The sequence below is a fragment of the Cebidichthys violaceus genome, unplaced genomic scaffold (assembly GCF_023349555.1).
Source record: "Cebidichthys violaceus isolate CVI_PGR_0920_01 unplaced genomic scaffold, fCebVio1.0.p SCAF_20, whole genome shotgun sequence".
Taxonomy (NCBI): domain Eukaryota; kingdom Metazoa; phylum Chordata; class Actinopteri; order Perciformes; family Stichaeidae; genus Cebidichthys; species Cebidichthys violaceus.
This window is the reverse complement of record NW_027176373.1, coordinates 10,483,254-10,496,380: the sequence shown is the minus strand read 5'-3', so window position 1 is coordinate 10,496,380 and position 13,127 is coordinate 10,483,254. Positions and strand designations below refer to the sequence as shown.

General features: G+C 41.5%; 1 protein-coding gene across 5 annotated transcripts in view; it reads left to right on the top strand.

Moving 5' to 3' along the window:
* Nucleotides 1–13,127, top strand: part of mink1 (misshapen-like kinase 1) — a 32,625-nt gene that overhangs the window by 8,387 nt on the left and 11,111 nt on the right. For 2 of the 5 annotated variants that reach the window (XM_068716263.1, XM_068716262.1), the window contains exons 8-20: nucleotides 2,750–2,828; nucleotides 4,693–4,868; nucleotides 5,029–5,098; nucleotides 5,245–5,455; nucleotides 8,180–8,287; nucleotides 8,845–8,931; nucleotides 10,802–10,837; nucleotides 11,031–11,207; nucleotides 11,309–11,479; nucleotides 11,813–12,079; nucleotides 12,604–12,683; nucleotides 12,787–12,890; nucleotides 12,991–13,082. In XM_068716263.1, the coding sequence (XP_068572364.1) occupies nucleotides 2,750–2,828; nucleotides 4,693–4,868; nucleotides 5,029–5,098; nucleotides 5,245–5,455; nucleotides 8,180–8,287; nucleotides 8,845–8,931; nucleotides 10,802–10,837; nucleotides 11,031–11,207; nucleotides 11,309–11,479; nucleotides 11,813–12,079; nucleotides 12,604–12,683; nucleotides 12,787–12,890; nucleotides 12,991–13,082 (1,658 nt within the window). The remainder of the gene's footprint in view (nucleotides 1–2,749; nucleotides 2,829–4,692; nucleotides 4,869–5,028; nucleotides 5,099–5,244; nucleotides 5,456–8,179; nucleotides 8,288–8,844; nucleotides 8,932–10,801; nucleotides 10,838–11,030; nucleotides 11,208–11,308; nucleotides 11,480–11,812; nucleotides 12,080–12,603; nucleotides 12,684–12,786; nucleotides 12,891–12,990; nucleotides 13,083–13,127) is intronic. The other 3 variants (XM_068716267.1, XM_068716266.1, XM_068716264.1) reach the window with 2 other exon arrangements.

Genomic DNA, 13,127 nt, shown 5'->3' with positions numbered 1-13,127 from the left:
CATTTTATTTCTCATTAATGTACACTCAGCACCCCATCTTGACAGAAAAAAACAGAAATGTAGAAATTTTTGCAAATTTATTCAAAAAGAAAAACTGAAATATCACATGGTCATAAGTATTCAGACCCTTTGCTGTGACAGTCATCTTTAACTCACATGCTGTCCATTTCTTCTGATCCTCCTGGAGATGGTTCTACTCCTTCATTGGAGTCCATCTGTGTTTAAATAAAGGGCACACACCTGTCTATATAAGACCTTACAGCTCACAGTGCATGTCAGAGCAAATGAGAATCATGAGGTCGAAGGAACTGCCCAAGGAGCTCAGAGACAGAATTGTGACAAGGCACAGATCTGGCCAAGGTTACAAAAGAATTTCTGCAGCACTCAAGGTTCCTAAGAGCACAGTGGCCTCCATAATCCTTAAATGGAAGAAGTTTGGGATGACCAGAACTCTTCCTAGACCTGGCCGTCCAGCCAAACTGAGCAATCGTGGGAGAAGAGCCTTGGTGAGAGAGGTAAAGAAGAACCCAAAGATCACTGTGGCTGAGCTCCAGAGATGCAGTAGGGAGATGGGAGAAAGTTCCACAAAGTCAACTATCACTGCAGCCCTCCACCAGTCGGGGCTTTATGGCAGAGTGGCCCGACGGAAGCCTCTCCTCAGTGCAAAACATATGAAAGCCCGCATAGAGTTTGCCAAAAAACACATGAAGGACTCCCAGACTATGAAAAATATGATTCTCTGGTCTGATGAGACGAAGATTGAACTTTTTGGCGTTAATTCTAAGCGGTATGTGTGGAGAAAACCAGGCACTGCTCATCACCTGCCCAATACAATCCCAACAGTGAAACATGGTGGTGGCAGCATCATGCTATGGGGGTGTTTTTCAGCTCCAGGGACAGGACGACTGGTTGCAATTGAAGGAAAGATGAATGCGGACAAGTACAGAGATATCCTGGAAGAAAACCTCTTCCAGAGTGCTCAGGACCTCAGACTGGGCCGAAGGTTCACCTTCCAACAAGACAATGACCCTAAGCACACAGCTAAAATAACAAAGGAGTGGCTTCGGAACAACTCTGTGACCATTCTTGACTGGCCCAGCCAGAGCCCTGACCTAAACCCAATTGAGCATCTCTGGAGAGACCTGAAAATGGCTGTCCACCAACGTTCACCATCCAACCTGACGGAACTGGAGAGGATCTGCAAGGAAGAATGGCAGAGGATCCCCAAATCCAGGTGTGAAAAACTTGTTGCATCATTCCCAAGAAGACTCATGGCTGTACTAGCTCAAAAGGGTGCTTCTACTCAATACTGAGCAAAGGGTCTGAATACTTATGACCATGTGATATTTCAGTTTTTCTTTTTTACTAAATTTGCAAAAATTTCTACATTTCTGTTTTTTTTCTGTCAAGATGGGGTGCTGAGTGTACATTAATGAGAAATAAAATGAACTTTTTCGATTTTAGCAAATGGCTGCAATGAAACAGAGTGAAAAATTTAAAGGGGTCTGAATACTTTCCGTACCCACTGTAAATATTTGGATTTGATTAGTTGATTAACAATTGATTGATATCATCATTATTGCAACCCTAGTCGTTGTTTTTACATAATGTCTAAGATAAAGACCTGATGTATATAACCTTTAACTGTTTTTTATTGAGTTATATAGTTAAAGCAGTAGTTCAATTTTGTTTGTTGTCAAATAATTCAATAGAACATCTGTATTGATGTGTGACAGGTGGACTACGGTCAATTTATCGACGACATCGTAAAGGCAGGACTGACAAATGCTCTCTGTGGTATCTGTCGCTGTTTCATTGAGATGCTTCATTGTGCTACTTACAGTAATGTATTCATTAGCCTTACAGGGTTACTGGCTGTTTATTTTTGAACATGTGAATTATTGAGCATCTTTTCACAGAATTTTTTTGTCACTAGCTGTGTCAGCAGACACCCTCCATACCTTTTACTGTTAGTTGACACGTATAAGAAAACACAGGGCTGTCAGTGTGGTGAATAACAGGTAATAATTTAAAAACAGTTTTAAGACTGTCTGTACAATTGATCAGCTAAAAGCAGAAACAAACAGATCAGTTCACTCCAGGTATTTAATAAAACGCTAAATGGCATCATTCACACTGACAGGGTGTTGACAAAACTGCCAACATTCTGTCAGCGGGTGATCTATTCCTTTTTAAATGAAAATAAACCATGCAAGTCTACTGAATAAATACTAATGCTTACACATTATGGCTGTGTATGATACAAGGTGAACATGCATGTTATTTGAAGCACACACAAACAGTAGCTGTGATCCTTTTGTTCCCTTAATACTGAAATATAATGTTCTTCCTGCCTGAGGCTCTCTCAGTCACGTTGCATTCGTCCAAAGGACTGCCATATAAAAGCCGATTTACTGTGAAACTGTAACGCTAACCAGTCAGGTTTAGCTACCTACCTACGCTGGGAACACAATGACTCACAGTCCTTGCTCTTACATTCAATGTAACAATAAGCCTGAGGCACCAGGAAAGATTGGATAACAGCAGCTGTAACCATGTTTGAGGATACAAAGACTGTGTAATGGTGGCTAGTATTTTTTAGAAACCACCAGGTGTGGGAGTATATGATACTCTGTCTTACATTTGATTTATTCTGATGTTACTTTTCCTTACATTTGTTGTAGGTCTCAGCATTGGTAGGGGGATTTGATAATATCAACCAACTCACCATCTTCTTTTATTTCTGCAGCCTTGTGTGACATGCACCCGATGAGAGCCCTCTTCCTCATTCCCAGGAACCCCCCCCCAAAACTTAAATCCAAAAAATGGTGAGTTATCAACCATCCTGTTGTATTACTTGCATGTATAATTTCCTAGACACCTAGCAGGCTCCCCTCGTATGATTTTAAATGTGCATTAAGTCTCAAAACCTAATTTTGTTTCCAAAGACAAATTCAAGAGTAAAGGTGACGTACAAAAGTGAGTAAAACGGGTCGTGGTAGGAGAGCCCAGTTATGTGTTATGTGCACTCTGTTTACTCAATGTTTGAGAAAGCAGGTTACTGCAGAGCAACAATAACCAGGTTGAAGGGATAGTTTAGAATTTTTACAGTTTTTACAGTTGTATGAGGTACTTATTAATAGATGGTGTATTACCTACAATAGATGACGTTTGGGATGCCCCCAGTTTGGAGAAACAGACAGGAGTAGCAGCACGGTAGCAAAGTACTGCTGTGGACGGGGGCAGCAGCAAAATGTATTTTAGCCACAGAACAAAAGGCCCACCTAAAGAAATCAATAGCAGTTTAAATACACGCTATTAGAATACTTTCACAGTTTTACCTTGCCAGTCCTCTTCAGCTGGGAACTCAAAAAGTTAGACCCATATGTGCTCTCTTTAAAGCCTCAAGATTCCTTTGACAAAAACAGTAATTTTACCTGCAGAACACGGGAGTTGTTGGTCTACCTCTGCCTCGATTAGTTAGTTTGTGTCTGTTATTGTGTGAATTAAGAGTTTTAAAGAGTTAGTTTGGATTCACCAAAGTCGCACAATAACACAAACAAACTAACTGATAGAGGCAGCGGAAGACCAGCAACTCCCGTGTTCTTCAAGGTAAAATGACTGTTTTTCTAAAGGAGTCTCGTGGCTTAGAAGAGAGCATAGATAACTGCTTCAGTTCCCCGTTGGACAGTGCCGTCTGACTAGGTAAAGCCAAACTATCCCTTTAGTGCATATAAACACACTTAACAAGAACAGCACTGAATGGAACGAATGCTGCCTGCACAAGACGTGATTACAGGAACATCTCTGATTTCTCAAAGCAGATGTTGTGCTTCGTTAAGTTACTGCATTTGTCCCTCTTTTGGGGAAAGACATTTAGGGTAGCTGTCACTCACTCAGATTTCAAAGTGTGAGAGGTCAAGTCCTTTGTCCCAGAGACAAATATGATCGTGAGCAAGATGAGAAGCTGAACGCTTTTAAACGTGTTTGCCATGTTCTTTTTCCTACCCTGCTCCTATTAATCTTTATGCTGCTCGTTAATGGACTCACTTAGTAGAGTTTATGGTCCCACTGCATTCAGAATGAAATGTTTCTTTCACGTTGTGTTTTTTAAAACGCAACGTTCCAATCATAAAGAAGCCGTCGGTCAATATGGTGTGACCCAGATGAACAATTATGCAAATATAAAAAACAGAAGTAAAGGATGGACACAATTACTTGTACTCAATAACTCTTGGTTGCTATGTTTGAACATTATTAACCCCATACAGGTAATGTATATTGCATAGAGTTGAATTGTATTTTGCAGTGATCATGTTGCAGTTTCAGAGAAATTGAGTGAGAAGAAAGTTTTTCAGCTTGGTAATGTACTGTTCACTCTGTTTACTGGTAAATTGCAGCTACTAGCTCTCCTGCCAATCAAATACATTCTGTGAAGACATTACAGAATGAAATGGGTCAGTGCATTATGTGATATTATTTTTCCAGTGACACACAAGACTGCAAGCATTCCTAGAAATGTCACATACATGACTCCTCCCCAGAAAATGACAGACATGTTAAAAGTGGCTAAAGATGGACCTTGTCCCACTTGCGTCTCTCTTCTGCCCAGCTGCCAACTGTTCCGTTCCTCCCTGCCCTCCCACTCTCTCTCACTAGTTTATCCTCCTCTCAACTCCCCATTCCTCCCAGGTCCAAGAAATTCATTGACTTCATAGAGGGCTGTCTGGTGAAGACGTATACCAGCCGACCATCCACAGAGCAGCTTCTCAAGCACTCCTTCATCAGGGACCAGCCCACTGAGCGCCAGGTCCGAATTCAGCTCAAAGACCATATCGACCGTACGCGCAAGAAAAGGGGAGAAAAGGGTGAGCAAATGAGATGGAAAGAGCCTAAATGGGTGTAACCCAGGGTACCCTGTCTCTTCATGCACCATGATTTACTATACAGTGTACTGTAGATTGTGCCACAATCTTTTTTTTTTTTCATGTAATATTTCACTTCTCTTGATGCTAATTTTCATTACAGAAGAAACAGAGTATGAGTACAGTGGTAGTGATGAAGAGGATGAAAATCGTGGAGATGACCGAGAGTCAAGGTATTTCCAATTTATTAACCGCATTAATCAATATATTCTCTATCCAAGTGACTTGTGTTCTCTGTGTGAATTATTGTCCCCAAAAGCCTCTCCCTCATTTATTTTTTTATTTTTAATTTTTTTTTTTCTTTAATTTTGGTCATCAGCTCCATCCTCAACGTGCCCGGTGAGTCCACTCTGAGGCGGGACTTCCAGCGTCTGCAGCAGGAGAACAAAGAGCGCTCGGAGGCCCACAAGAGGCAGCAGGCCCAGTTGGCTGCTCAGCGTCGGGATCCTGAGGAACACAAGAGGCAACTGTTGCACGACCGACAGAAACGCATCGAGGAGCAGAAGGAACAGCGTCGTCGACTCGAAGAGGTAACGATCAACTAAGAAATTTCTACCTTTTTTAGTGGAGTAGTATTATGACAAATACGCTTATTAGCTTTCTTTTCGAGAGTTGGATGAGAAGAATAGTACTACTCTCATATCTGCATGCTAAACATGAATGTAGAGCAAAGAGACATTTATTGTAGCTTAGCGTTGAGACAGGAAGCAGTTGGACAACTAGCCCGACTCGACAAAGCTTCATACTTAACACACAGACAGAGACTGGTATCAATCTCTTCATGCAAGCTTGGCAAGAAAGCAAATAAACTTATTTCCCAAAGTGTCGAACTGCTACTTTTAAAGAAAACAAAGATATTTTCCTGGCCTTTTTATCTTAAAATTGTTTTTTTTTATGTTTTGACAAAACACTTAACATTCCAATATCGTCCACGATTATTGTAATGCACCCAATGCTGAGATTTTAGTACCTGCAAAATACAATTCTGCATAAACTCAGCATTGGTGATAAAATGCACATCACTAGAAAGAATTGGAAAGTTCCCTAACAGTGCATTAAGCGATATGATACTCAATTTACAAAACGTAGATGTGTTTTAGAGACCTTGCTGTAATGTAGGTTGAGTATCAGCAATTCATCTTTTGAAGTGAATTTACTTCCTGTGCATAAATCATCTCCCAACTTCAGAGAATGAAAACACATTCATTGGGTGTCTCCAGTTTAAATGCACACGTTCATTTTTCTTGTATGGTGCTGGTTTTGATTCATTCTGATACATTTATAAGTACGAACGCATCAGATTTTGTCTGGGATAGAAATAAAATGGTGTCTTTGACCTTATTTCCACTGTCAACCTTGTTTTATAATTGTAATGTAATCTTGCACATTTTACCAGAGGCTCATGATACTAATACATTATGCAACAGGCGGAACATTTTTAATTCAAAGCAAAACTGTACCAAGCAACAAGAATATAATGTTCCTTGTCTGTGTCTGCTCTTGTTCTTTGTTCTTCATCCACTTAACCACTTGCTGTTGCTCTTTTTATTATGTATTTTTATTATGTATTTGGTTTGCCATTGGCTGCTTTAGTCATAAATGCATAGCAGTTTTAATCAGCCTTCTATTATCGGCCTACTAAACTTTTGTTATGCAATATTCTTAATGTAAATCAATCCATGGACAGAAGTAATAAAATATAAAGTTTGAATAACTCAGACTTGGACATTTAGAAATAAGGCCTTTGCACTAAATGAAAAAGACTAAAACCTACCCATTATTATTATTTTTTAAATTTAATTGTATTCCCCTCACCAACTTAAAGCCTCCATAACTAAATAACTAGTTGCAAGGACTGAACTGAATCTCCGGTCACCCTAACTTGCAACAGTACATTTTCAACATGTTGTTCACCAACATTCATAGTTAAATAAATAGGTAAACAGTGGGGAAGTGGGGAGAGTGAGATTACATGAAGTCCACCTCCTTGCAACACAGGTATGAATTATTAATTCTGCAAACATTCGCCCAAAGTGAGATGATTTCGTAGCCTAGAGTGAGATGTTTTGCGAGTATAAAGTTTGTGCAGAAAAGGTCTCAATAAACAACCTCTTCACAGACATGTTGGTTTGTAAATGCTGTTAAGTGTTTGCACACTACCAAATGGAACAATATGAATTCATTCTGACGTTGGTGATAAATTCCTCGTAGCACAGTACAAGGATTATTTGGACGTTGTAGCAGTTGACAAAAAGTTTTGATTTACACTTGTAAAGTTGTCAATATTTCACATCCCCTGAATGTGTCATAACGTTATCTTCTCTGTCCAGAAGGCAGCTGAACTTGCTTTCAATTTTTTTTTATCTGCCATGTTGTGGATAGCTCTCTGACAGTCTTTAGCCATCAGCTCTTATCAGAAATCAGGTTATTGTTTGGCTGGTTAAGTCGGATAATCATGGTCATTTTATGCATCATGTTACTACACGCATTAAACAAATATAGGAAACTTTAGAAACATGGCACTCTGTGATTTTTGTGTTAGTTTGTAATTTATTGATCGACACAAAGGACTTGGGAGCAAATATTGATGCAGGTATGAAGGACAACGGAATGAAATAAAGCTCTTATTTAATTGTCACGGTTGATGAACACTTTATGCTTGTAGCGAATATTTAAGTCGAGGTTTTGTACAGAGAATTTGATTTTGAATGACCATAACTGAGCTCATTGGTGAGCTGACAAAGTGCCATCAGCTGTGAAATGTCTGAGGAGTTATGTAGGATTTTAATGAGGCACACTTTTTACACCGATACTGAAAATGTTGTGCAGTATTGGTAAGTGTGTTTTACTGCAGTATAAATGAACTCCCCTGATATACCACCACCTCCTTGTCAATCTTCTCTGGCTCCTCAACAACAATCGAGTGAAACAACAGGGCTTGTTCTTTGTGCTGAAATGACACAGCACACAAAGCTCTTGTCCAATGTCCCTTTAAAAAACAAAGATAAAGACTACTCCCTGCCAAAAGTGAATGAGTTTGAATCAAAGCAGCAAACTGATTGTGTGTGTGTGTGTGTGTGCGTGTGAGTGTGAGTGTGTGAGTGTCTCGTTCTCTGCCCTGCATCCCTACTCCATTTTATTTCCTTTTTTTCCCAGCTCTTTGCACAAAAAACAAGGGAGGGTTATAAATGCCCCTGTGCAAACACAGCCTGTATGCTCATTTCTCTTTTTTCCCTGTCACCCTTCTCTCCCAGCAACAGAGAAAGGAGCGAGACATGGTGAGGCAGCAAGATAAAGGTCCCCACCGGAGGCTCGACGATATGAGACGAGAGGAAGACAGAAGGTTGGCCGAGAGGGAGCAGGTAACCAACCGCGGGAGATGTGGGGCTGCAATCAGCCAATCACTGTCGTGTGTGGGCGTGTCCACCAGCAACACAGTGCGAGTTGCTCTGGTGGTGAAATTCCATGAGTAGGTTGCCATAGCAGCAAGGGTCTAAATTGGTGTATTTATTCAGAGATGAGTTTTCTGTGGGTGAGCGCTCTGCGTCTCTTGTGCTCCGTTTCCAGTCTACCCTCAGTAACACAAGAGTCTGGCAACACGGCATCATCACCCTGTGCTCCCAAATACTAATTTTATGCCACAAAACGACCACAATGTTCCACTAAATATTTAACCCTTCTCTATGTAGTGCTAAACAGTGATGTCATGTTTCAATGGTAGCTTGTATTTGTCTCTTATAACTTCTAAAAGGGGACGGTGCATGTTTTTGCCGCTAAAATTAATTTAAAGAATTGTTATTAGTGCGACACACTGTCTGTTGTTTACTGGAATGCTGTTACGTAACTGTTTCTATGTCCTGTCTTTTCTCTTTTCCCGCCTTTTAATGCCTGTCATTCCTGCCTCCTTACCTTTCCTCAGGAGTTTATCAGACATAAGTTAGAAGAAGAGCAGCGGCAGTTAGAAATCCTTCAACAGCAGTTGCTTCAGGAGCAAGCACTGCTTATGGTAACTAGTCCTCACTCCTCCTTTATCATGTCTTGTTTTGACTGCAGAGGTTTCCATGTCCTCTCGGATACAATAGATCATTAGTGAAGGAGATTTATTGATCAGCACAGAAAAAACACATCATGTGTCCTCACAACAATATGGCTTGTTTTCTTATTTTGCCAAGTCAATTTTATTTATATATAACCAGATATCACATAATTGCCTCAGGGGGCTTTATAATTGGTACAGCATATGCCACCCTCTATCCTTAGACCCTTGATTCTGATAAGGAAAAAACAGTGTTGCAGTGTTTTGTCGAAACAAACACTGCAGTGTTACATGTCTACTTGTGTTTGAGATAGATGCTATTAGGTCGAGTAAAAGGCAGATGATACTGCATGTCTTGTAAAGGCATGCACTGACCTAGATTTTGAGGGTTGTTTTGGTCAGATTTCAGAGTTTGTTATTGACTCTTGCTGACAGTGAAAGGAAGATTTTCCACACTCCTAACATCTTTGCTTTAGCTAGCTCCTGTGAAGCATACAAGTTGCTGTCATTTAGATTGAGCTATAGTGTCGGCTCCTTGTTCCTGTTTTTTGGAGGGAGAAAGAACCGAATCCTCACTACTGTATTTATGAGGCAATTGAGAGAGTTTTCCACATTTTCCTCCTACGTTCTACATACACACAGAAATTATGGGTATGTGCATCTTCATAAAGCACAGGGTCGACCACAGGACAGTGGCCCTGAAGTAGTTTTAATGCTCATGGATAGCACACCCCTAGGAACAGTGCTATAACGCTGTGAGTGTTCAGTCAGCATTTTAGGATAACATGACATACACTTGCCACCAGAAAAAAAACTTTTCGCATACACCGACATTACAAAAGTGCCTGTAACAAACTCTATTCCTCTCCTGATGTTTGAATCAGCTGTGATAATGCAAACTTAACGTTTCCTGCAGCTGATTCATAGTAATAGTCTTTCCATAGTGCCTTTCATTAGATGTAATGAAGAAAGTAATGGGCAAAATGTGAATCAAATAGGACTAACTCGCCTCTGAAAATTGAATGAAATCAAACAAAAGGCACAAATAGAGAGGTACTGCTGGGCGGCTTTGATGGGCTCTGAAGTCGGCCACAATTCATTGCTGAATAAAAGGGCTTCCAAATCTATATTCATACCTTTTCTGTTGCTATTTTCTGTTCGGCAATACCATTCAAGACATTTAGGCTAACATTAAATGTTCACAACAGAGCATTAGGTCTTATCTTTTGCTTTATTGAGCTGTGCTCCATATTATCCTTCAGGAAGGGCCCTGGCCTCAGACAAAATGAGAATCAAAACAGTTTTGGAGGTGTGGAAGATTCCCCCTTTAGAAAGCATATATATCCATGTTAAATATGTGTGTTGGGGTGGCAGCAGGGTAGATGTCCCTTTCCACAGGAGTTCATAGGTTCCTCTAAGAGATGTGCTGTAATCCCTCCATTATGTCCTCGGCCTATTCAAATGTATCCTCCCACATAGGGAGGCACCTGGGTGAGGCATTCTCACCCGGTGCCAGGCTGGGTTCTCTCACCTGCTGTGCAGGAACACCACATTGGTTTCTGAGAGGACGTTGGTTTGTTTGCATCCACAGTCTTGTGCTTTCACTCACCACCCAGAACATGTATGTGAGCATTATAACGTAGACTGACTTGTAGATCTAATGCTAAAACAGCAAAGATTTTAGCTTTATTACAAAGTTAATTTTGATTCTGTGTACCTAAAATTGTTTCTCAAATGTAACTTTATGTGAGACATTTCCTGCTTGACAATGGAAATCTAATCTCTGCTGTTATAAGAAGCAATGTGCTTGTTTCGTTATGTATGCCGTGGCCATCAAAAGGCGAGGAGACCTGTGCCTACAACTCACAGTGTAAAAGTGAGTCAGTTGACTTATTGGTTTTTCATTGTCAGTTTAATATACAGCACAAAAAGGTTTTTGCTAAAAATATTCTTTTGATGTGAGTTTTGTTTTTTTACAACCTGCCTGACCTGTTTTTCGTGTCCAGTATGAGGCAAGCAATGACTTGACTGCAGTGTGTTTTTTTTTTTTTTTTTTTTTTTAATCCCAGGAGTATAAGCGCAAGCAGCTAGAGGAACAGCGTCAGTCGGAGCGACTGCAGAGGCAGCTGCAGCAGGAGCATGCCTACCTGGTGTCTCTGCAACAACAGCAGCAAGAGAAGAAGCCCCAGCTCTACCACTATAACAAAAACCTGGAGCCCAACAACAAACCTACTTGGGCCCGTGAGGTAGCAATGTTGCCTACATTTGAAGCTTTGAACACCACAGTCAAACTACTGTACACTGCCGTGCAATGTACATCCTCTTTTCATTGTCATCCTTATCGCAGGTGGAGGAGCGAAGTAAGCTCAACAGACAGGGCTCACCCAAAATCTGCACCACTGTCTCCGACAATGCCCTCCAGTCTCGCTCTGACTCAATCAGCCAGTCGGGAATGGTCCAGTCTTCTCAGACCCCACCGATGCAGAGGCCTGTTGAACCCCAAGGGGGGCAGGGAAAGGTGGGTGTAAAATTCAGCTGATTAAATCAACACAAGATACAACTGCTTATGCCTTTCTGCCCTTAATTCTTTAGCTGCTTTATCCTCTATTATCTCTGCTACTTTATTTATGCCTCTCTTTTTTTTTTACTTCTTTACCCCTCCTTTCCTTCTCCACACATCTGTGATCACTTTGTCCCTACATGTTAAAAAAATCTCCTTGGAATACAAACACAACCTTGCATTCTTCTCCACCTCGGCCTGCTTCTCCGACTGTCTTGTGTTCTCTTCCTTCCACTTTGCTGCTCCTCCCTCCTGGTGTGCTGCTGCTGCTGCTCCTCCTGTCCTTCGCAGTTCCAGATGGCTCACTTGGTTCCACTGAAGCCTTATGCCGCCCCTGTCCCTCGTTCCCAGTCCCTCTGTGACCAGCCCACTAAGACCATGTCCGCATTCCCCACCCAGGATCCCTCCCTTACCCCCTCACCCCGTCCCATCCACTCTAGAGAGCTGGTGCGTCAAAACTCCGACCCGACTTCTGAAACCCCGGCACCGCAGGCACACCAAATGGGAGAGGATCGCGGCCCCTGGATCCGCCTTCCAGATGTGGAACTCCCACCCAAGGTGAGATCTTGTGGCTGGTTTTGACTCTGTCAAAACCAGCCACCAGTAGGTGTACCCCAGTTTGCAAAAGACTCCCATATTGAGACACATACACACTCGCACACACACACAATATGTTACCCGGACTATAGTTAGTAAACTCACTTTGAAAGGTCTTTTTAAAAGGAATAAATAAGTATGATTTATTGATATAGCACTTTTCACAGACATTAGTCACAAAGTGCTTAACAGGGGTGGAATTACAAGCATAAAAAACACAAAGTGACCACATAAGGGCCAAAAGTTTACATTTAAGAAGACACAAAAAACAGAAAGTACACAATTAAAACATGGCTTAAAAGCAGGCCTGGGACATGATACTCAGTTTCTCTCACACAGTAGCTGGTGGATCCAACAGGTTTTCCATTCACTGCTTTGACGTGCATTTAGAAGTGGTTAAAATTCTACCGTGTGCTTTCATCTTGGGGAAAACTCTTTTTGTCAGAACACTGTTAAATGTAATACTATGATGTTTCCGTCCTCAGATTCCACAAAGGACAGCGTCTATTGCCACAGCTCTCAACACCAACCTGACCTCTGGCATTAGGCATCCAGTGCGAGCCAGGTACTAAAGACAGCCAAATGATTTATCAGATATTTACAGAAATTACTGCCTGCTAAATGATGGTAGATAGACTTCAGATAACTGATTTGTATCCTCATGGCAGCAATCCAGATCTCAGTCGCAATGATCGCTGGGAGAGAGGAGACAGTATGAGCATCATATCCAATCTTCCCCAGACTGGCTCTCTAGAGAGGCATCGCATCCTCAGTGAGTCCCTGCACCCCCAATGCTATTTCTCTACAGACTGTCTTTACAGTAAGTCTGATTTCAGAATCATAACTACACTCTGCAACCTTGTTATTTGCAGGTTCCTCCAAAATGGATTCGCCCATGCTCTCCCATGATAGCCGTCATAAGCCAGGGGAGTCTCGCACCTCCTCCCGCCCTGGGCGCCCTGCAGTAAGTGGTTGTTTTCAAACAGACAGTGTATTGGCTGTCTCTTCA